Here is a 25,617-nt window from a genome sequence, read left to right on the forward strand (position 1 = left end):
GGGTGATTTGGTGATGGGAAACCCGTGGGGATTACAATTGAGATAAAAAAAAATGTGAAAAATGATGTAAAAATAAACTTTTTAATAAAAAAAAAAATCTATCAGTTGTGATACAAGGTTTTATAATTTTGTAGTGTTGTGCGTATTTTCATAGGAAGTAGGGTGCATCCCAGGAAATCCATTGGTCAGTTTTTTCATTTGCCAGACACGTACCTCAATCCCCCTCCTACACACACACACCATCACAATGGAACAATGACTTCATTATACAGAGAAAATAATGATTGTTTTAATTCGTATAGGCTGAAAATTACACATCAACTCCCATGGTGGCCAAAGGACACTTCTAGATAGAATTCTAAAAGGCACAGTAAAAGGGTGAAACAGAGAAAGCATCCTGGCTCTACAGCAAGCAAGGCTGCCATGCAGAATGGCCTGTAGGACTCCAGGCATTTCTAGAAGTTTGTAATTAAACTGACTCATCCTTGATTACATTTAGCAGATAGTTCACCAGCAAATATATGCCTTAAATTCATGTCAAAAAGAAAAATATAACACAATGTATCTTTACCTTATAATAAATTCTGGCTACCAAAGCCCGCTGAAGAACCCTTTCACGAAAAGTCACTGCTTTCAACAGAAAGGCGAGATTACCAACAGTGTCCACGTTCAGTGCCAGGAAACTGGAGGAAGAACACAATAACCATCATTTTTATTTTGTCCTCACCAAAAAATTTCATTTGGAAGAAATCAACAAGGTTTGTTTCTTCCCTAGTGGTGCAGGGGTTAAAGTCTTAGCACTGTCAAGCTGTTGCCAGCCACCATGGCAAGAATTCGAACCCTGGTCAGGGAGCTGACCTACATGGCGCAGCAGACCTCTCCCATCTCACCTGTTGTTCCCCTCAGCAGTGTATTTCAGTCGATCTGCATGTTCTGCTCCCCACTGTCTCTGCTGAATCCTCTCACCAGCTTCCCCACACCTTTGGCCTACACCCCAGATCTTGTATGCATAAATAAATAAGGTGAATCTTTCAAAGAATATATCTCTTATAATAGAAAAGTAGTATAAGTACATATAATCAACCTCCCTCCCATCTTTCTCTACTCTATCCATGCCTCCTTTCAGTCTTTCTGATGAATATTTGGCTCTAGTTAAATATGATATGTGATTGTCCTTTAGGTATAAAGATAACTTGATTCCTGTTTTTTCCACTTACTATTGTATTTATAAACACTGTTAAATATTTATATAGCTTTCTTGACAGTTATATAATTTTTATCTAGTAGACTTATAATTTACTCAACCACTATTGAACTGTAATAATAATTATAAATATAACTCACAAGGTTTTTGTTAATGAATAATATTCTAAATTCATTATGAATCAGGAATTGTGCTAAGTTTTTGCTGTGAGTTATTCAATAATTTTATTATAACAATAATTTTATTATTGAATAACTATTATTCAATATTATTGTATTATTACTATTATTAGATATGGTGATTATCTAGCCAACAGTTTGAGAAGCTGAGGCTCAGGAGATTTAGGAACTTGCTCAGGGTTACATGCATGAGCAGAACATGCTCAAGTTCAGCTTTTTGGGAGAATACCATATTTAGGGAAAGAGGAGCCCCAAAGGGAAGGATGCAGGCAAGCACAAGGTGAGGGGTGACTTTCTTCAACAAGTGATAACTTCCATCTTCCTCATTTAGTAAATAAGGAAACTGAGGCACAAACAGCCTCAAAACATCAAAGTCTCCCTCAAAACACTGTAGGCTTTTCATTAAGCAGCTTGGCCTTATGTACTGCTTTCAACACACATACACACAGAGTAAAATTTCTATCTTTAGAGTCTAGATAGTCAAGAGTTGATTCACACATAGGGTTTCCCATAGCCCAATTACCCTTTCATGATACCCTCAAGCAGTAGATTAGTATAAGACCCAAATAACTTATTCTCATTAATTAAAATTAAAACTCACAAGTAGCTTGTTGTGGGTGCTTAATCAGATGCTATACGAGAAATTTTAAGAAGCAACTGATACGGTGCTTTTGAGAATGCCAAGAAATGAGTAATTACCCTCCACTGAAACAGGAAAGATGGAAGAGTATTTACATGCTAATTGTCAGAAAGTTTAAAAAATAAAAACTTATGTTTAAGCTAGTCTTTAAAAGGCTGTTTCCTTCTCAATCTAGTCAACAAAAGGTGTAAAAATTTTCACACTTTATTGAAAAATATGTTTTAGTTATTTCAGAGACTGTTACTGTGAAGCCTGGAGGCAGTTGAATGTTGTTACTGGGAACTGCCTTTCTTGAGATATTCACTGTGGACACTGTCCACTGAAGGCTGTAAACTGCATGTGCAGTTTATAGGAAGTAGATCTTATCCCCCACCTAGCTATATGTCATGTCAAACACAACCAGGTCACATAGATCAAGCAAAGAAGACTGTCCAGAGTCTCTCAGAATCAGAATGTCACTAATGGTAAATTCTTTGTAGCTATGTATTTTACAAAATAAAATTTAAATTTAATCCCAATGCACAATACTAGTCGTCAGAGAAATGCAGTTGAAGACCACACTGAGGTAGCATTATACACCTACCAGAATGACTGAAAATCAAATACACTAAAAACTTCAAATGTTCATGAGGATATAAAGCAGCCCAAACTCTTATGTAGTAACACCACTTCATAAAAAAAAAATCTTACAATTTTTTATAAAACTACAAATTCACAAACCCTATAATCCAGAGTTCCCCTTCTACTAGCCTTAGAGAAATACACACACACACACATATAAGTGTATATGTGTTTGTATATATATATTCACAGAAACACTTATATATGAATTGTCACAGAAGTTCTATCCAAAAGAGTGCAACACATCCCTGTTACCTATCCATCAATAAAAGAATGAATAACAAGGGAGGCTAGTATAGCAATAAAATAGAGTATTAGCAAGCCCTTTAAAAAAAAAAAAAAAAAAGAGTATGGCCCTCCCTGGTGGCGCAGCAGGTTAAAACCCAGCACTAAGAAGCTTCAGCCACTTCCGCATGAATTCGATCCCTGCCTGCCCTAGAGGAGACCCACATGGTGTGGCAGACCTCTCCTGACCCACCCGCTGCTTCCCTCAGCACTGTACTTCGTCAGTCTGCTTGTTCTGCTCCCCGCTCTGTCTCTAGTGAATCCTCTCACCCTCCGCATCTCTGGCCTGTACCCCAGTTCTGTATGAATAAATAAATAAATCTTTTTTTTAAAAAAAAGAGTATACTAATGGATATGACAACATGAATCAATCTCAGAAAACATTTCACCAAGTTAATAAGACAAGTACAAGACAATACATACTGTATGATTCCACCTTTATAAAATTCTAGATTAAAAACCAATCTGTGTTAGAAACCATCAGTATAATGGCCACATATAGGATGGGTCTGCTCAATGGTAAGCTCCATGAAGACTGAGAACCCCTGGTCACTGCTGTAACACCAGAGCCTGGAGAAGTGCCCCATATACAAGGTATGCTGAAATAGATTGGGTGCCTAAAGTTTTGCTTAACGGAACAATCAGAGTGAGTAAGGTCTGGGTACTTAAGTGGATAAACACAGACAGACTGAATCAGGAAAACCTGAATGTATAGGAGAGAGATACACACTCTTTTGAAGGTTAATAACCAAGACAAAAATAAATGAACTGGAACTTTTCAAATATTTATAGTTGGAATACTGCCTTTGGCACCTCTCAAATCTACCCTGGAAAATTTGCTAGGAATATAGATTTGCATATGGGTGAGAGTCTGTTACGTTTTCTACATGATGGAAACAAGCCCTGCTCTGCTATCTGAAGTACGTAAAAAGGCAGATGATTTGCAATCAGCTTAGGGACAAGTTTCCCAACGGATGGAACTGATTCTGGTGTGAATTGTATTATTCTTTCAACTTCTTACATGTTGGAAATCTTTCAACCTAACAATTAAGAAGAAAGCTATCAGTGTTGTAAAATGTCCATTCAGGGCTAGAAATAATAAAAAGACTTGGTAGAACATATAAGAATAAAGTGATACATTAAAACTAAGAGACACTTATGGAACAGCCCTAGGATGGAAGAGCACATGTTTTCAAACTTAAAGATAGACTACAGTTTGAACAAATAGGAATGTAAATAGTAGTTTAAAAAACAAAAAGACAGATCACAAATTTCTTAATTTCACTTCATGCTAATAGATATGAAAGTCCCATGTTATGATTATACTGTTTCCCATGTTTGCAATCAGCTTGTAAGATTACTTTTTCTGAAGGATAATTTCCTTGGAAATCAATTCAACACATTTGAGTTATAGTAATAATCTGCCTCCAAGTAAAAATGATAATTTAAAAAATATACAAACAAAAAAAGCATAACATACTTCTCAAAAGCAGAATAAGAAAGACAATGCATTTATGAGTATATGTCAATGAAACAGAAAACAAAGGCATACCAGAGTGGATCAATAAAGTAAAAAGTTGAAAAATAACAAACTAGGTAAACATCTGGTAAGGTTAGGCAACAGCAATAAAGAAGGAGGAGGACACAGAAATAACTTTAGGAATTGCAATTTGTATGTAACAACAGATTTAGCTTAAGTTAAAAAAAATAATTACAGAATAGTATATAAACCTTATAGGCCAATAAATGCAAAGCCAAATGAACAAATTCCTAAGAAAACACCAAAATTGACCCAAAAAGAGAAAGCCTAAATAGCTTACAACAAACTAATTGAATCAGTAGTTTAAATATTCATCTCTGAATAACTTTTCAAATTCTTGCACAGAATCAGAGCTACTCCCAAAATAAGTTTGAGACCAGTAAAACTTTTACATAAGTCCAAATTAGAGAAGTGCAAACAAGAAAAACAGCAAGACAATAAGTATATAAAATCCCTTCAAAAATACTAGAAGTGAAATCCAGAAAAAGATAAAAATGATAATACAGTATGACAAAATTTAATGTTTCTTAAGCATGCAAAGGTAGTTTACAATTAGATTTTCAAGGATTATCTGTTAAATTTACAAACTAAAGTAGATGCAAATAATTATTTGCAGTAAAATTCACTGTGTAGGAATGACAACCATATGTTAAAAAGTAATAATACTTCTTAGAAAGTGGGTCTATGAATGAACAAAAGGAATAAAAACTGGGAAGGAAGAAATAATAAAGCATTATTTGCAGATAGTATTGTTATCTCCGGGAAGAAAGAAAAGAATTTAGAGATGATGTATGAAGAAAATTATAAATCTTAGAAGATATCTGGAAGATTAAAATCTCTGAGAAGGTAACTTACAAATATGTCAACTTTTCTGCAAATCTATAGATTTAATATGCTTTCAAAGAAAACTGTAGAAAATTTTCACAAATTGTGATAAACTATACATTACATAAAATTTACCACTTTAACCATTTTAAGAGCACAGTTCTGTGGCATTAAGTACATTCACATTATGTGAAGCCTTCAATACCATCTATCTCTAGAACTTTGTCCTCCACCCAAAGTGGAAGTCCATACCCACTACATGCTCTCCCCCACCTGCTCCTCTTCCCAGCTTCTGGAATCATCGCTCTACCTCATGTTGCTATGAATCTGGCTACTGTAGAAACATTACATGCAGGCAGCCATACAATACTCTCCTTTCGTGTCTGCAGGGATTTTTGTTTGTTTTTTTAGGAATTTATCAAACTGATTTCAAAATGTATATGAACGTATAAAAAGCCAGAACAGTCAACACAATTTTGAACTATATCTGAAATATAGTAAGATTATATAAAATACATGTTATATACTAGCAAGTTCTTATAAATCTAGCAGAATTGCAATGGCGTTCTTGATTAACGATATACAAACAGGGCTCTCCCTGGTGACGCAACAGGTTAAAGCACCGCACTATGAGGCTCTCAGAAGCTACTGCAGCACAAGTTCAATCCCCAGCCAGGGAGCTGAACCATATGACGTGGCAGACCTTTCCTGACCCACCCGCTGCTCCCCTCAGCAGTGTACTTCGTCGATCTGCCTGTTCTGTTCCCCACGCTGTCTCTGGTGAATCCCCTCACCCAACACACCTCTGGCCTGACCCCTGTTCTGTAAACATAAATAAATCTTTTAAAAAAAAAAAGATATACCAACAGATAATAAAATAATCCCCAAATGAACTCCCTCACATATGGAAATGTAATTGTATACATGTAATTACAAAATATCTATATATTTGTTTACATACATAAAAAATGATATAAACAAAGATGAATGAGAATTTTACATAAGAAGAACTATACATGGTGAATAAACATGTGAAAGCAAGCTCAATCCTAACAGCAATAAGGAAAATGCACTTTAAAGTCATAGCAAACTAATACAACCACTATGTAAAACTGTTTGGAGGTTCCTCAAACTGCTAAAAATGGAGCTTCCCTATGACCCAGAAATCTCATTCCTAAGTATCTACCCGAAAGACACAAAAACACTGATTCAAAAAGATACCTGCACCCCCATATTTATTGCTGCTTTATTCACAATTGGAAAGACATGGAAACAGCCCAAATGCCCAAAAATGGATGGCTGGATTAAAAAGACGTGGTACATATACACAACAGAATATTACTCAGCAACCAAAAAAAAAGAAACACATGTCTTTTGTAGCAACATGGATGGAACTGGAAAAGATCGTGCTTAGTAAAATAAGCCAGAAAAAAAAGGAAAAATACTGGATGGTTTCTCTCATAGTTGGAATATAATGGAACAGGCACGGAAATAATGATAATGATGAACAGCTATATACCAGAGACACTTTGTGGGGGTGGAGTGGGGAATGGGATCAAAAACAATGGGGGGAGGGAAATGCACTGGACTATGGTGATGGCACACGGGTCATCTGGTTATGGGAAACCCATGGGGATTACAACTGAGATGGGAAAAGGCACAAAATGATGTAAAAATAAACTATTATAATAAAAAAAGTCATAGCAATAGATCTTCTGTTATATTGTATTAACAAAAATATAAAAGCCTGATAATATTGAGTGTTGGTGAGCATATGGTTCCACAGGACACATGCTGATAGTAAGGGTATAAATTGGTATAATCCCTTTGAAAAATAATCTGGCACTATCTAGGAAAGTTGAATATTGGCATTCTCCACAACCCAGCTATTTCCCTCCTAAGTAACAAATGAGCAGTATTTTTCAAACAACACATTGCAAATCACTAATGGGTCGTGAAATCAGTTTAAATGACTGAGATTCATATCTGACTTTTTTTTTAAATATCAGCATGAGCAACAGTACAAGCACTGCTTCATGACACCTTTCCTTTAGTTGTGTCTGTGGGGTGGGTGGGACTCAACAGATGTACCGGTATCCATGGCAGTGGAAAACACATTTCTCACTCTGAGTCACGGCACCTAAATTTGAAAACCTTATAGAACTCTTGCACATGCTTCCCCAGAAAAACATGTACCAGATCTTTCATAAGAGTTTCATTCATGCAAAATATCAAAAACACAGGTCAAATGTCCACAGAGATTGGAGGTTGGACCAATACATGGTGGTGCATGGGCCTGATGAAATACCATGAGCTGAGAGAGCAGCTCTTCAACTACACACAACTTGAATGAACCTTAGAAACAAAATAGCAGAGGAAAAACAGGAAGCCACAGAATACCACATACATTATACCTTGTATGTTAAGCTGAAGGACATTAATAAGTCAATAAAAACAACTGAAAGCAATGATCCAAAAGCCAGACTATCCAGGTCCAACGCCTAGCTCTGTCACGCACTACCATGTAACTTGCGCAAAACACAGTTTTGCACCTCAGTTTCCTCATCCTTGAATGGATGAGTTATTTATTTACATGCTTTTAGGGTTAAAACACGTAAAGTGCTTGGAATAGTAATATGTAATAAAGAACCAAGTAGCAATGACAGAATTAGCAATGTTTTAGTTCATAAGCTAGGCAGGAGCATTCATATTCCAGGTAACATATTTTTGAATATCTCAAATATTAAAAAAAAAAACAAAGGAGTGGTTTGTGCCATGACCAGGCTCTATACCCTTGGGGTCAATCATTAGATACTGAGGGCCATGAATGGTGACAGCCTGAGCAACTACATACCTGGTTCTCAACTTGTCACCCCCAGATTCAGCCCAGTTCCAGAGGAGGCTGAAGAGTGGTCTTTCTTGATACTGTTTGGTTTGTTGGGCCAGCAATTCCCGCACCACCACCTGCACACAGAGATTATCATTTGTCGTGACTTATCAAAAAATGCCAGTGTCTTCAAACGCTGTGATTACCTAAGGTCTGTCTGCTTCTAGAAAACTCCGAGGAAGGAATCTAAGATTTCATCCTTCCAAGAACTCATGTGGCACTAACCCTACCATTTTTTTGACCCCTCCCCTCAAATTCACTAAGTAGCTAATTCACCCTGTTCTCTCTCTCCCTGGAAACACCAGCCTCCCAAAATCAAACACATTAGTTGACACTTCAGATAAAACCTACTCGCCTTCCCTGGGCCACATGGCAGGTTGTTCTCTTGCCTGTGATATTCTATGGTCAATTAAGTTTTGGAGAAGAATAATAAAGTGTACATAGAAAACACTATCCACCCATCTTCTCCCTCAGTGGCTTTCAAGCTATCCTATGGGCCTGAAATACAGCGCCCTTTCGTGGGTTTGTTAGAAGATGTCCATGGCTAGCCTGCTGCAGAGAGAGGTCCAGCTAAGAACAGCAACAGCTGGACATGTCAGTGAGGCCACCCTGAGCCTCACTGCTGTGCCTCTACCTGCCGTCTGAGACAAAAGTGAGCCCTGGAGGGGTACTTTGTTAACATAGCAATAAGTTAGATTCATTTTCACATACAAAAAAACTAACTTTAAAATATTTCATTCTTTGCTGCATATATACTTGTGTGTTTATGTTCATATGTTTTCAATCTGTTTTGAAATCTGCTTACTGGTTGCATAATTTTCTATCTTGGGGGAAAAATCATAGCTAAATATTCTCATTCAGGTATGTATTTGTTTCCAATTCCATGCTACCATTAATAACTTTGATACCAATATATTTAGGCAAACAGAATTATATTTGGATTATTAACTGGGAATAAATCCCATGATTTTGACAGATGCAAAGTTCTTAAAGAGGGACACCCTGCCTGTGAGAGGAATGCTAGAAACATTTCAAGGCATGTTTTCCTGAAGGAGATTTACTGGCATCTGTGGGAAGAGCCAGGCATGCAATGGGACAGCCTCAGCCAATGGAGGACTGTGTCACATCCACTGTCCTGTCAAATGCCACGTGGTCAAACAAAAGCAGCCAATAGAAGGCCAGAGCCCAACGTACTCACATGGGGTTTTCAGGTTCTCCCCATGCCAAGCCTATAGAAAGATTCAAACCCCCTGGGACTCTCAATTCCAAAAGGACCACAGAACTCACTTAAGACCAGTGACATGAACGTTGGTGTAACATTCCCAGTTGTGACTGGTACATATGCCTGGGATACCGTGGACACTGGCGGTTACCATGGTAATTTCTTACATAGATTCATTGCTTGCATCTATATAACATACTTTTCTTTGGTGTATTATAACTTATTTTTCCTTGGTTTCTTCGAAATATTCTTGAATTCTTGAAATTGTGTATCTAGATAGGTTATATTAGTTGTGATTTTTATTTCAGGAGAGTAAAGGAGGTGTTAACAATTACTTTTTCTACAAAATAGGGAGACAGGATTAATGAATTTGAGAATCACTGTATTATGAGTCAAAAGACATGAACACTTCTATGACTGCTGCCATACAAATAAGTGTGAAAATCAAACGCTGCTGGCTGGGGGGGGGGGGATGAGGAACGTTAGCTATCTTTAAGAATTAAAATGACATATAACTATCAAGTTTGGTTTCATTGACACATGACTACAATTAACATTATTCTTTCTTTGTGCTTCTCTGTTGGAATTAAGGTTGCTCTAATTCCATCTCCTTTTTTATAACAGGATCAACATGACTCTGAGCACTGAAAATTGTCTCTCTGATTCCCATACTTCCACGCCTTTACCCTTATTTTAATTCATAGCCTTTACTGCAACCTGATGATACAAAGCGTGTTTATTGTTTTTTTGGTTTTTTGGTTTTTTTGCCTTTCTACTATGTGGAAGGTAAGTTCCAGAACACAGGATTTTGTTCATCTTTGTGCTATCAAGCAATGTGGAGAGCTGAGGAATTTTTCTTAAATGAGTGAATTAATAACTCCCTGCCTGTTGACAATAGCTCATTCTGTCTGTTCAATTCCTAAATAATTTCCTTAACAATTACCACCTTACCCTTTTGAATTTCAGCAACTTAATTGGAAATGTTAATTCACTCTAGCTAGAATTAAAATTTGAAGGATGTAATAATTCATTTGGGTTGCTAAACTTTGGTGAAAAGATAAATAAGATGAATCTTGATAATATCACAAAAACTACTTATTTTGGATCTTTGCTCCTTTTCTTTCCATTTTGCTCCTTACTTTTGGCATCTTCCCTCTTTTTCTAGGTCATGAGACAACAAAACATGATTTAAAAAATGAGTTTATTTTCTGCTATGGATGCCCCCGTAGTGAAAGATTAAATAATTGAAGCCATCATCTACCATGGGGTTTGGAATTACAGACTCTGAGTCCAATACTTTATTTGATAAATGACCAGAGAGAGGCAAAGACAGATCAGTCGCCATCTCCACTGAGCATGTTACAAAGACGGTGATATTTTCACCCATCAATGTATTCCTCTGTGCATTATAAAATGTTGCATTACATATGTGCTGTATATAGATACTTAACTTTCTATTAAAATAATTATAAATCCACAGATAAAACACAGAGAGACTTGGTCTAGTCACTACCCAGACTCTCCCCAAAATGACACCATGCATCATAACAGCGATTATCAAAAGCTGGAAAATCAGTGAAATTTTTATAGATTAAATTCTTCACTTATAGGGATATTTCATTATTTTAAAATAAAGCAAATAGTAGATCTTTTTGTGAAATGAAATTTTTTTGCAACACAATTAACTACATCATAAACTAAATCTGGTGATTGTCTTTTGTGATGGTGGCATTTGGTGGCCATACAGAGTTCCCTGCTCTCAGTGCAAATTCTCTATTTTTTTCTTTATACTTGAGTAATTCCCTGTGGTTGAGTCTGGGTGCACCTGCTCAGGAGCCCCTTTCTTCGGAGAGCTCTAGGGGACCAAGCTGTCAGAACAGCTACGTTCTTTCCTTTTAGAGAAAGATCCCACCTGCAGGAGGAATCATGCTAATCTACAGCCAACTTTTGCAAACTATGAGTCTAAGCAATTGTGCAGAATAATGACATCATAAACATGTAATTGTAATGAATATCATATGCATCAGGCAACACTGATTATGTAACACAATAAAAGTTATTTTCTAGGTCAAATGGCTTCTCAAGGCATCTATGAAGCAACTAGCCTTTCTACACATTAAGTATTTCAGTGATTCATGCCAGGTACAGTGAAACTTGGAATACACAGAATTAATAAGTGGTGTTTGTTGCCAAGGCAGAAACAGCCAATTATAATAAAAAAAATGTTGTCTACGGCAAAGCTGCTAGATAGCATTCATCCTGTAGTAAGATGAGCCAGTCAGTGGGCCACACTCAGGCTGATGCCAGAGGCCAGGGAAGTCACTCAAAGGGGCAGTACTTCTGACACCGGGGTCCCAAACAAAAATGCAGGCACCCCTCACCTGAAAATTAAGAATTTCAAGATAGTGAGGAACAAAGCCTTAAACCAAGACAGGCCTCCATCTTGAAGTAGAAATTGCTTCTGGAAACTGGCAACAGGTGCAGGGAAAACTCTCCTGGTCCGGCCGAAACCAGACCCTGGCACCACCTCACCCGCTGTGCAGTTATGCAGCATCTACCATGTGGCCCGCACAGGACTAACTTTAATGACCTGAATTTCTCATTACATGAGACACTGAATATAGGGAGCACTTTGCCTGCATTCCCTAATGCTCTCCACGTCCCTACAGACACCCAGTTATCACTCCCATGTTAGATATGTGGAAAGGGGCCTCAGACAAGGAATAGGGAACTCACCCAGGCAACTCATGCCAGAGTAAGGACTTGAACCCTGGTATCTAGAAATCAAACGATCACACTCTACGGACCCCAAAACTATGTTTGGTGTGGGAGAATAAAATGGGGAACACTCTGAGCATGCAGCTTGTAACTGCAGAATGAACAGGACCCGGATTGGAGTGAGGCTCTTCTCTGTGCCCAGCACACGACATGAGTAACTGAAACAATCCCACAAGATACCCCATTGCACAGAAGGTGACTCTAACTCCCTGGGGGGCTAGGCCTTGGGCCTCATGACCAATTTGTGGAGGGGAGCAGAGGGGAGCTGCCTGACCAAGATGCCTCCCCTCTGGCTTCCATGGGAATCCTTACCGAAAGCCCCATCTTTTGCAGCCTCCAGTGGTTTGGGCTCAGGTTGAGGGGTGGAGACCTCGGAGGGAGGAGTTTCCTACATTCTGAAGTCTGGCACAGGAGTGCACTGGGCTGCCAGAAGGGAGCCTCACCCTCTCTCTTCACTCAGCTCCACTGCTCCTCACGTACCAGCTTCACCCATCAACTGCGGGGGTCAGGTTTTCTAGAGGTCTGTGCCTGCTGAGTGCCAGACTCAGTGGTTCACTCCACAGATGTTTTCTTTCACCTCCTGTAGTCCCTTCACATTAAAAACAAGCTATGTGAGGCCCTCCCTGGTGGCGCAGCGGGGTAAAGCACAGCACTGAGAATCTAAAGCCACTTCCGCATGAGTTCGATTCCCGCCTGCCCCCGACCCCGGAGGTGACCACATGGAGCGGCAGACCTCTCCTGACCCGCCCGCTGCTCCCCTCAGCAGTGTACTTCCTCGATCTGCCTTTTCTGCTCCCCACTCTGTCTCTGGTGAAGTCTCTCGCCGTCCCTGAGCCTCTGGCCTGTACCCCAGTTCTGTATGCACAAATAAATAAATCTTTAAAAAAAAAAAAAAAAAAAAAAAACAAGCTATGTGCATGCTCTCGTGAAAAAGTGCAATTTTTGGGAAGCCTGAGTCCATGTTGTTGTGAAGTAAGAGTCAGTGGGAGGTCGGCAGCTGCAGCCCCTGTGACTATAGGGAGATGTAGGGAGAGGCCCTACATGTGCCCCACTCACTGTGCTGTGAGAGTTCTTGGATCTGCTGCAACGATCTGCCTGGCCCTGAAGAGGATGGGCTTGCTGATCCCTGCCCTGGACCAATTTTATGAATCCTGTGCAGCTGGTATGAGGGGCCTGGAGTGATCCCCTACTCCTCCTCCCTGTCTGCCCTATGGATCAGCTACCTATGGCAAGTCCAGGTCACCCAGCTCAGGAGCACACCTGCCCAGTGCCAGCCACTGCTGGTGACAGTCTGCTACAGGCCACAGCTTCCATTCCTACAAAGACTTTTCTTTCTGGCTCACACTTACTCTCATGAAAGAGCTGGGACATGCCTGGTACTCACTCCCATTTCCCATGCAGCCCAGGCAGAGGCCTAGAGAAGAATTTAGCTGAGGGCTTCTGGAGAAGGCTTCCCTAATGGCCTGTCTTCTCCTGGAACTGTGAAGGCTGTGCAAGACACTGAGGCCACCCAGAAGACACACGCCAGTGGAGCTGAATGCTGGAGAGAGGCTGGCCTCCAGGGCAGACAGGCCACTGAACCAGCCCTGGGGTCACCATGGAGGATGACACATGCTCATGTGGCTTAGGCCACGCTGGTTGGGTATTCTGTCACAACAGGCCAAAGGTTCCTGATCTGATGACCTCCTTAGCAACTGGGTCCAAGTTGAACTCCCCGAAGCTAATTTGCCCATTTTCCCCAAAGCGGAGTGGCCACTCCTGCAGCTGTCCCGGATTTTCTCATCATCATTCTTCCCTTTTCCCTGCCTTCCCCTCAAACCGCCCCCCAAGTTTCTCTATAGTGCATGCACACATGCAGACCCTGCTGAAGCCCTAACATAACAAAATGTCCAGTGTAGCTGGAATAAATATTACATGTGTGCTTTGTTTTTATTAAAAGAGAAAGTAACCAAAATCTTAAACCAGCAGGAAAATAAGCTTGAACATGGCAAGGAAGAAAATGTTAAAAAAAAATAAATCCCATAAAGTTTTCTACAACTTGAGTAATGCATACATCCCTTCCGAAGGGGGAAAAAAAGGTTCTTTTTAACCCCCAATGTTGACTTAATTTGTTTCAAATTATAATGTTACTTACACATGTTCAAACTTAAAACTAGATATAAACACCTTATGTTTATAGATCTTGTTAAACTATAAACTATGAAATTAAATACAAGTAAAACTATGAAACCAGTGTGATTCAGATCAACAGTCCTAATAACCTGTGACAGACTGCGCTGTGCAGCATGGATGTGCCTCTGTGCACCCCCACCCCCAGCCAGTGCTGTCTCCTCTGGAGGGCCTCTCAGGGCTGGGGGTCAAGACCCCTCTCGCCAGCACCAGACCCTCCCTTGGCCTCCAATTGCCACCAACACATTTTTCAATCATGGAAAATTTACATCTGTTCTTTCCTTATTGGTTTCTGGTGATCCAGGTGGGGGTATTTGGCACCAAAGGCTTGTAAATACAAAGATTGGGCCTGTATACAGCTGTTCCAGTTACATGGTTGTTAACCAGATAACCCATTTAGACTAGTTCTGTTTAGATGACCAGCAAAATTAAAACAAATCATTAACACATTTGTATAAAGAACTCATAGACCCCAACTTGAATTCTGCAAAACTAGCAATCTGTACAGAAGATGGGGAGCAGGAAAGTAAACATAAACATGTGGCCCAGATTCAGAAGGCCCCGTCTCCAAAATCTCACACACAGAGTCCTTGAGAAGAGCCTCCAGTACTGAAACGCTACAAATCTGATTCTGAAAAAAACTGGTGCCTGCTTTGTGTATAGGTCAATGGGTTTAGAAAAAGAAAATAGATTGTTTGTCAAGCCACCAAAGTCAGCTTTTCTGACAGTGCATCATCCCGGAGTCCCTCCAAGTCCTCAGAAATGAATGTTCACACTTTGTAGATGTTTCGTGTCAATTCTACCCCCTAAACACATTCTCATGCCCTCCTCCCCACTGCATTTCCACAGCCACCCTGACTCCACCCCCAAACCCACACCCCATGGAGGTCAGTTTTACCAGGAAGCCTCTGCCTGCCTCTCCAGTCCAGTTCTTCAAATATCTCCTTCTAATCTTGCTGCCATTATCAGGAGAGATTCAGAAAACCCGTTTCTGCTGGGTCAGGCAGGTCCTCAGCCCTCTTGCCCTATTCTCCTGAACTTTCTGGTAGGCAGAGTTGCCATCCACTGCGCACTCCCCTCCACCAGCTACTCCTCATGCCTACGCTGTTGCCATCCTGGCAATGCATGGAATTGATGCTCCATGCTCAAGCAATTGGGTTGACCTAAACTTCACCTCCAATTTCAGGAGTAATGGTACCTTTCTCCTCTGGCATCTTAATTCATAGTTTCTCCACTGGCTGATCGCTGGGGCTCACATACATTCAGAAGTTGGGGGCTCTAAGACCATGTTCTTTTGGGTCCCTTCCCAGAGCAGAGGGAATCCAGTTCTTCAGTCTAGAGTCTGGTCTTCAACCACCAGCATCCTGGTCCCATGGACCCATTCTAGCATCAGATTTCCTGTGTATCTAGGACAAATTGGAATTCTCCACAGTGGTGTGAGTGGGGAGAATGCTAGGTCTAGAGGATGAAAGAGAGTGAGAGAGAATGGCCTTTGTTCTTAGAAAGGCTTTCCTTTCTGCTTACTGAATTTTTTCTCTTTCCTCCCTCAACTCTAGTATTTATATACACTTAACATACGTGTGTGTGTGTGTGTATATATATATATATATACTTGATTTTTAAAATTCAAGCTATAGTAAATGCTCTTAAGCACAAAATAAAGCCTCCTACCCAAACCCTTAGCTCTAAGACCTCACTCCAGAAATAACCATCTTTTAGCAGTTTCTGTTCTGCTAGAAAAAGCTTCCAAGTGTTAAGATCAAAGAGATTGTCACATCATTTTAGTTTGCTTCATATCTGGAGCATGCTTTTCTTGAGTGCTTTTGTTTTTCCTGGATTCTTAATGGACTTTAGCCCCTTGTTTCAAGAAGAAACATATGCTATTCTCATTATGTTACTAAGATCTTCCTGCTTCTTAATCGTTCTATTTGTTGAAACAAAATTATTTCCTTCTTGAAGTCATTCTTTTGATCCATCTGACTTCCTATACTAATTTGGAATAACTGTTTTCTGGATTTGTCACACCACTACTATCCAGGTATTTCTCTACACTTAACTCCTCTTGGATTAGCTCCAGAAGCAAACATATCCTTTTAATGCTTAATTTCTTTCATGCCTTTCTGCAGTTCTATAAACAATATTTTTCAAAAAGTCCATGGCTGGTAAAATTATTGAGCACTTAAATATTTGTAAGTCTTTATTTTGCTCCAATCAATAATTTGGCTAGCTGTGAAATTTTACATTCAAAATAACTTTCTTCAGAATCCCAAAGGCATTGTTCCACTTTACTGCAGATCCTTGCCACTCAAAGTGTGAGATCAGCAGCCTCAGCATCAGCTAAGAACTTGTTTGAAATGCAGAATCCCAGGCCTGTGACGGGGAAGGATGTCCTAAAGAACTCTACAGAGTTTTGTGGACTCCACCCCCTACCCCCACTACTCCAGTGACTGGAAGCTACAACTCCCAGAAGTACCAAGGAGAGAGCTGTGAGGACCCAAGGGCAGAGCGAAGCAGGCTTCTGGGACTTTGGGGGTAAATAGGGAGCCATTTTCTACAGTGCTTTCTCCCTAGGGCTCTTGGGACCATGTGACCAGGGCTATCAGTTAGTTTGTTACCAGAGCTCCAAGTCAGCTGAGCAGGTAACATATTCCAATTATTTTGTATCCCACTCTCTTTCCCTGGGTTGTTCCTTTTCCTTTCCCCTTTTGTAAATAAACCCATTGTTGACCCTTTTGTGTGTGCCTGCAGTACAACTAAATTGTAAGGGTGCAGGTAAGGCCCCACAGACAGGCAGCCCAGTTCACACTGGGGTGCCCTGTAATAGGCCCACCCCAGAATCTGAGTTTGACCAAGAAACTGGGGAGAGATTGGGCACTTTAGAATTGGTAAGTGCTGTTTCAGCCTCCAGGATTGCTGCTGGGAAGGCTGAGGTGAGCCTGACTCTTCTTCCTTAGTAAGCAATAGTCTTTTCAGTCTATGGTTTGGGGGTCCTCTCTTTGGCCTTACTTGGTGATCTAAACTTAACTGCTGTTTTTGGTCTCTGATATCTTCCAGGGGGTGGTCCTGCCAATCTTAAGATGTGCTTATCTTCAGATCTAAGATTTTTTAAATTATTATTTCTCTGATTTTCTGTGTCTCTTATCTTCTCCCCTCACAATTTCGGGTATTTCATAGATTTCCTCGATGATCATCCACATCTCTTGTCCTTTTTCTTTTATTTCTCTTCAATTGTTTTTTTCTGATCTTCACTGAGTTTTCTCAACTTTATCCTTTTGACGTTATACTGGATTTTTTAAATTATTAAAAGTACACAATTTTAATTTACTGTGGGTCTCTGCACTATGGAGGCTATGATACATGCATAATGGTCTTCTGAATGTTCGTTTTTCATAATAAATAGTTCCTTGTTCTATGGATACAACAATGTCACACATCTCTCCAGATGCTACTTAATTTTTATGAGATGCTACTTAATTTTTATTTCCTCCAAGGGGAGTGATTCTACTTGTTCATCTTTCTTTCCCTTTTTCATTTTGATTTGCTTTAAGTATCTGATCATCCTTATTAGGTAAAGTTATGTAATTATTATTCATTTGCTAAGGTATGGTAGTGGCATGGATTATATACAGGGAAGTGTCGTCATTTTAGAAAATAAGTGCTATATCTAGGAATGAGGTAGCTTAATGTCTGCAATATATTTTCAGAGACTGAGAGAGAATGTAGATATAGCAAAGTGCTAACCGAGAGAGGTGAAAAATACACCCAGGTGCTATTATACTAGAATTCAATTTTTCTTTAGAAATTTAAGTTTTAAATTTTCCATAGTGAAAGTTGAAAATAAGAAAAGCAAAACAAAAATATCTAAAAGAACTTCTTGGTGTCTTAAATCCCTAAGGAAAAGAGGGATTTAAAAGAGGACACTTGCTTGATGTTTAAGCAAGTTAGGCTATAGGTCATTTGCATTTCTTCATATTTGTGCTGGTATGGAGTAATGAACAAAGAATGTGAAGCCTCTGACTAATATTCTTCAGGATATCTGCCAGAGTGGATTAGGAAAAAACCCTTCCTGGAGTATCTCTAATGAAGCAAAGGGAAGTTATAATGGGATTTCATGGGTGTAGGTAGTAATTGGATTTGGTGGAGGGTATAATTAAATTTTACCAAGGACCTACAACCTCTACCCTAGGAAAATAAAGAAAGGGTCAGAAGACCTTCTGTGTTACTTAAAGGAAATGCATAAAGCCTGCAGAAACTATAAAGCACATGGCTGTTTTGTCCCCACAGCTCAAACATGGGGCAGCCAACTCTCTAGTCTTACTTTTAGGCAGGAGGTGAAAGCCCTCTAGAAAATACCAGAATATTGTGAGACTCACTGGTCAATTTCTGCCCCTAGTTATCTGAAAGTTCTATCTCTACTCCAGCAAGTAGAATCAGAGAAAAATTCAGTCCAAAAAAAAAAAAAAAAGGGTAGCCTCCCCAATACAGGCAGATTCCAACACTCAAGTGAATTGTGTGGGTGCTGGGCAGCCTTTTAAGCTCTGGTACAAAGTGGAGCATGTCAACTGATAGGTTTCCTGTTAGAATGTGTCAACTGGTGGCAAGCAGACAGGCTGACCCTCTCCCCAGCTAGGCTGGGGTCTCAGGCTCTCCCCCCAGGAGAGTGAGTGCTGGAGACAGGCAAATGTCTCTCCCAGAGCAGGTTTTCAGAGCTGTGGCAGAGGCTGCCACTGTAACCCAGTGCTCTGATATGCCAGTTAGCCCTCTTAGGTTTCTGCCCAAATCCTTCTTCTGCTCTCAATTCCCATGAGTCAGCATTTCCTCAGAGACATCCAAAAGAAATACCATGCCCACTTTGGTTCACCCCTCAATTCTATCCCATCTGCTTTCCATTCTCTAGAAATTAATCAAACTCTTTGGTTCTCAGATGGTTCCACTCCCAAAGCCCAATGTCCCTGCAGAGCTGTCCCTTTTATCTTTTGTTCTTTTCTCAACACGATTTAAAGAGCGAAGAACATCAGTGTGGGTTCTCATTCCATCATCCTGGACCAAAGTCATCCCCTTGGTTTCTAATCCTTCTCTCCAGGCTGCAATGTCCAAGCATCTTCTTTCCTTGTAATTCTGGATGCCTTGGGATTGTTTTCCCACATCTATCACCCTTACTCTTTCCTCTTTTCAGCAATAAAATCTGAAAAACTATCTGTCTCATCGTATGGCACCATTTCAGGAGAGAATTAACAAAGCAGGCCTGAGACTGTTGTTCTTGGAAAAGCCGCTTGCAAGGATGGTCCTTGGTTGGCACCTGGGAATTTGGATCTAGGGGAGAGGCTCATCATTCCCTGACTAACAAGAGTGGTTCACTGGGCCTCAACAGTTTGTGCAAACAGAGTGCTTTATGCAGAACACCTGTTCTCCTTCTGCAAGTGAGAATTGTGTCCTGCAAGGTACAGAACAGCTATATGACCAGGTTCCAACAAAAGTGTTGGCTGCTGACTCTCGAATGAGCTTCCTGGTGAACAACAACTCACATTTCACTGCTGGAAGAATTAAGCAATTTTTTGTGATTCCACTTAGAGAGAGGTCTTAGAAGTTTATGCCTGTTTTCCTTTGCTTATCTTTGCTCATCTTTATCCTTTGATACAACACATCGTAAGCACAGGTATGACTAAACATTGACTCCTGAAAAACCTCCTAGAGAATATTGTATCTGGGGTTGTACTGGAGATCCCTGAGCTATACCACTTGTAAAGTAATTGTTCCCAGCTCTTGATGAGCATCAATCATGGACATAATTAGCATTTTTTCCAGTGCATATTCAGAAGATGCCTATCTAGCCAGTTTAGATGTCTATCTAAGGCCAAAGAAAGTCTACATCATCTGGTTTTAAGGTCTCCGGTCTAGCAGACTATGAACTGGACCATTCCTGGCTTCCTTCCTCAGCCTGGGCCTTAAAGCCTTTATGTGGGTTCTTGCTGCACAGACATTCTGCCTCTTTGTGGTGGGACATGTTCTCGCGGGCAGGCCTTCCTCCAGGCCGGCTCTGCAGCTTTCTGTGGTCCAGGGTCCTCCCTTTCATTGCCTAAGTCCCCATTTATATGACAAACAGCAAGGAATTTCTGTTTTTCCCTTTGCTTCTTCCACTTTGGTTCATAGTTAGAAAGTGTGGTCACTCCCATAACTAAATTAAACAACATTTCCATAGTGCCCACAAACTAGAGCTTAGAATTAAAGCATTGAATCACAACTTCGGGGTCAAGCAATGTTGAACCACATGCTTGAGCTTAAAATATACTCCCTAAGAGAAAGTTGTCGAAAAACCTCACACACTTGATCCACAGCCGAGATGGAGAATGTGAATTGGTACTACATCTAAATTACTGAATATTCTTAAGACGTAATTTTTTTTTTTTTTTTAGGTAGGAGGGAAACAAAAGAACTGGTTATTTTTAATCTAACCCAAACTTGATGGCAATAATCCTACACACACCCCTAATCTACTTTACTATAGATCTTTCTAAAAGCTAAAATAATAAGAGGATAGGGAAGAGCTGCCACTGAGTACCACATAACATTTTCATTTCTAAAGGACTAAACTATATTCCTGAGTAGCATTCTAAAAATGTCTGCATTGCCTTTAAAGTGAGCAATTTTCTTATTATAAAAACTTTTCATTGTAAAAATTCATTAAAATATAAAATCTTTCAATTACCTAGAGTTCCATTAACATAAAAATGACTATCTCCAATATTTTTATGTATTTCTTCCTAAGTTAATCCCTGTATAGGTTTCTGTTTAGTTTATATATTTTTTTAAAGATTTATTTATTTGTGCATACAGAACTGTGGTACAGGCCAGAGGCTCAGGGGCGGCGAGAGGCTTCACCAGAGACAGAGTGGGGAGCAGAACAGGCAGATCGACGAAGTACACTGCTGAGGGGAGCAGCGGGCGGGTCAGGAGAGGTCTGCCACGCCATGTGGTCACCTCCGGGGCAGGCGGGAATCGAACTCATGCAGAAGCGGCTTTAGATTCTCAGTGCTGTGCTTTAACCCGCTGCACCACCAGGGAAGGCCTAGTTTATATTTTTACATAGTTGCAAATTTACATGCAGTTGTAAAAAATGATTCAAGAGTAATAACATGTACCCTTTATCCAATTTTCTTCAAGTGGTATCTCACAAATCTCCAATGTAATATCATAGGAAATAATAATGTTAGTACAACCCATAGAGCTTATGTTGTTTACATCAATTTTCCATGCAGGTGTGTGTGTGTGTGTGTGTGTGTGTGTGTGTGTGTGTGCGTGCGCATGCATATGGCTGTTTACAATTTTATCACCAGAAAATAATCTGTGTAACCACCACTATAGTCAAGATACATTTCCATCTCAAGGATCACTTACAATACCTTTTATAGTCACAACCACTTCCTTCTCTTCTCCCTCACTCCTGGCAACATCGATCTATTCTCCATCTCTGTAATTTTGTCATTTCAAGAATGCCATAAAAATGGAATCACACTGTTTGGGCCATTTTGGGATTTTTTTTCCACACAGCATCCAAGTTGTTACAAGTATCAACTGTTTTTTCTTTGTTTTTAATTACTGAATAGCATTCCATGGAGTGGATGTACCATCATATTTACCCACTGAGGGACATTTGTTTCCAGTTTCAAGCTACACAAACACAGTGGATATGAACATCCACATGCAATTTTTCATATGAACTTCAGTTTTCATTTCTCTGAGAGTCAAATGTCCAAGGGCTTAGTTGCTGGGTTTTATGATAACCATGTGTTTAATTGGAGAAACTGCCCTACTTTTTTTCTAGAGTGATTGTAACATTTCAGATACTTACCAGTAATGTATAAGTGATCCTGTTTCTTTGCTTCCTTGCAATATTTTTAAAAGTTTTACTGTTTTTGGTAGATGTATAGTGCTATCTCATTGTGGTTTTAAAGTTCAGTTCCCTGACAGCTGATGTTGCATATCTTATAAAGTTCATACTTGTCATTGGTACAGTCTCTTCAGCAAAGGTCTGTTCATGTCTTCTGCCTATTTTATTTATATATTCTGCACCTAGGTATTTTATCAGATACATGGCTTGCAATTACTTTCTCCTAGTCTGTAGTCTCTAGTCACAGAGTCTTTGCAAAGAAAATATTTTTTTCTAATTTATCAGGTCTTTTCTTTTATGTATTTTTCAATGTCAAATCTAAGAATTCTTCCTAGACCTAGTTCTCAAAGATTCTCTCCAAAATTTTTTGGGTTTTTAAAATTAATTTTATGTTTTCTATTTAAGTTAGTAATACAATTTGAGTTTAAAATTTTGTAAGTTATAAGACTTAGGTTAAATCTTATTGGTAGGGTAGGCTTGTTTATTTCCTAAGAATGTTCAGTTACACTAGATTTTGAAAAGGCTGTCATTTTTTCATTTCATTGCTTTTGCAGATACATCAAAATATAGTAAGACATAGCTGCATGGATCCTTTTCTGGTTCTCTATTCCATTTCACTTATCCAATTGTCTGTTTTTCCAACAGTAGCACAGCTTTGTCAATTCTAGCTATATTGCCGGTCTTGACACTTGGTAGATTGAGTCTCCTACTTAACTTTTTTTTTCCAAAATTATTTTCTAGCTACTCTAGGTCCAGTGACTCTTCACAAATTAATTTTTTCATCTTTATTGAGATACAATATGCCAATGTGAATGTTTGGGTGTATAACACGATGACTCAATACACTGTATACTGCAGATTATCAGGGGGGTGGGGTAAGAAAGATTAAAAAAAAAAAATGACTGGCCTCTAGAAGTCTCCAAGAAAACCCTTCAATGAGGAGATCAGAATACTCTCACAAAACTGTGTGTGTGTGTGTGTGTGTGTGTGTGGCCAGGTGTGTCCAAAAAAAATCTTAAAACATCTAGTTGCAAATAAATCAAACATTTAATTAAGATACCAAGCATCCAGTCTGTAAAATTCCCTGTGCTGGATGTAACAATATGTCCTCAAACCTGAAATTTGAAAAAGTCAATTTTCTAATTGACTCAGTCCCTGTCACATTAGCAAGAGAAAATTCAGTTCTGAGAGATTTTAGTGCATTAACAAAAAGAATGATTACCACAATAAGTTTAGTTAACACCTCCATCACCTCACCTAATTACCTTTTATGTGTGAGTGTGGCAAGAACAATTATGATTCAATCTCTCTGCCACTTTCAAGTATATAACACAACATTGTTAACCATAGTCAGATCCCAAGAATTTACTTATCGTATAATTGGAAGATTGTGTCCTTTGACCAGTAACTCCCTATTTCCCTCAGCCCCCAGGAACCACCAACCTACTTTTCATTTCTGTGAGTTCAGCTTTTTAGGCTCCACATATAAATGAGATCATCCAGTATTTGTCAGCCTCTGTCTGAATTAACAAAAATATCTTCAAGGTCAATACATGCTATCACAAGTAGCAGAATGTCCTTCACTTTATGGTCGACTACTATTTCTTTGTATGTGCTATATACATAGTATTGTTAAATTACATAAGCATATAGCACATATTATTTATCCATTCACCAGCGTATTAATACTTAGGTTGTTTCTACATCTTGGCTATCGTGCACAACCCTACAGTGAAGATGGGAGTACAGATACTGCTTTGAAAACCTGATTTCATTCCCTGGCAATGATTACCCACAAGTGGGATTAGAGTCATATGGTAATTCTGTATTTTTTGAATAAGTGGCTGTACCAATTTATATTGCCACAGGGGTCCCCTTTCCACCACATCCTGGCCAATATTGCTATCTCCTGACAACAGCCATCTCAAAAGGTGTGAGGGGATAGCTCATTATGGTCTTGAATTGCATTTCCTTGAATTTTATGATCTTGGATATCTTTTTATGTAAAAATGTCTATTCAGGTTCCCTGTGCACATTATTTGTAGTCACATTATTTGACTTTTTGCTACTGAGTGATACCAGTTCCTTGTATTTAGAATGTAAATTCCTTAACAGATGGTTTGCAAATGTTGTGTCCCATTCCATAGGGTGACTTTTCATTTGCTAACTGTTTCTTATACTCAGCAGAAGCTCCTTAGTTTGATTTAGTCCCACTTGTTGATTTTTGTTTTTGTTACATGAATATTTTGGTGTCATATCAAAAAGAATTATTGCCAAGAACATGTCTTGGAGCTTTTTCCCTATGTTTTCCTCAAATTTTATTAATTTGTAAAAAATGTCCTTTACATAACAATGTAATTTGGAGTTTAACTTCATATTTCCATGTGCTTTACTCATCTCCCATAATGATATCCGATATCCTAGCCCCTCCCTCCTCATCTTCTCTTTCCTCTCCCCTTATTCCCACTGATAATCAGTATATTTTTCACATTATTTCAGAATTATTTTTGCAGTGCTTTGCCAGTGTGTTCTCTAAGGTTATTTATATTCTACAAGTAAGTGGAACCATACACCAGTGAGAATGGCACAAATTTAAAAAACTAGCAATGACAAATGTTGACAAGGATGTGGAGAAAAAGGAACTCTCCTACACTGCTGGTGGGAATTCAAACCGGTCCAACCACTCTGGAGAGCTATGTCAGGTTCCTCTGACAAGCTGTCTGACTTACTTCACTCACTCATTTCAAGATCCATCCATTTTCTCCCAAAATTCATCTTTTTTAATGGTTGAGTGGCATCCCATTGATCACATATCCTTCATCTAGTCTTCTGTCACTGGGCACCTACCTGGGTTCATGACTTGGCTAAGCTGAGGACTCTCTATTTAAAAAGAAATACATAAAGCTTTTCATATTAGCTTTTGGATAAATGCCTAAAGAAGAATGGGATATTTCTTAATCATATGGTGTTTCCAATTTTTCCTTGAAGAATCTCCATAACATAAAGGCTGAATCAATTACACTTCTACCAACTGCGTATGAGTGTTCCTCTTTCTCTACACCCTCGCCAACAATTTGTTGTTTCCAGTTTTTGAAACAGGCCATTATCACAGGGGGGAGGTGAGAACTCACTATAGTTTGATTTGCATTTTCTCTATAATAAGCATGTGTGACTCTACACAGTTAACAACATGAATAGCTTTGTACAGTTACCACCACCATGAAAATACTTAACTGTACCATGACTACAAAACTCACTACAATCATACCCAAGCAAGCCCCATTCCCTAAAATAAGATCTGGATCTTCTCTATGTAACGGTTATTTCACAAATATTATATTTGAATGGAATTGCACAGCATATATATTTTTGTGATTAA

General features: G+C 39.3%; 1 protein-coding gene across 4 annotated transcripts in view; it reads right to left on the minus strand.

Annotated features, from left to right (window-relative positions):
- The window catches only part of ACOXL (acyl-CoA oxidase-like), a 269,242-nt gene that overhangs the window by 87,034 nt on the left and 156,591 nt on the right, over positions 1–25,617 (minus strand). For all 4 annotated transcript variants that reach the window (XM_012727649.1, XM_012727648.1, XM_012727647.1 and 1 more), the window contains exons 14-15: positions 8,149–8,258; positions 572–683 (exon numbers count right to left, since the gene is read on the minus strand). In XM_012727649.1, coding sequence (XP_012583103.1) covers positions 572–683; positions 8,149–8,258 — 222 coding nt within the window. The remainder of the gene's footprint in view (positions 1–571; positions 684–8,148; positions 8,259–25,617) is intronic.

The sequence above is a fragment of the Condylura cristata genome, unplaced genomic scaffold (genome assembly GCF_000260355.1).
Source record: "Condylura cristata isolate star-nosed mole 26May11 unplaced genomic scaffold, ConCri1.0 scaffold00020, whole genome shotgun sequence".
Taxonomy (NCBI): Eukaryota; Metazoa; Chordata; class Mammalia; order Eulipotyphla; family Talpidae; genus Condylura; species Condylura cristata.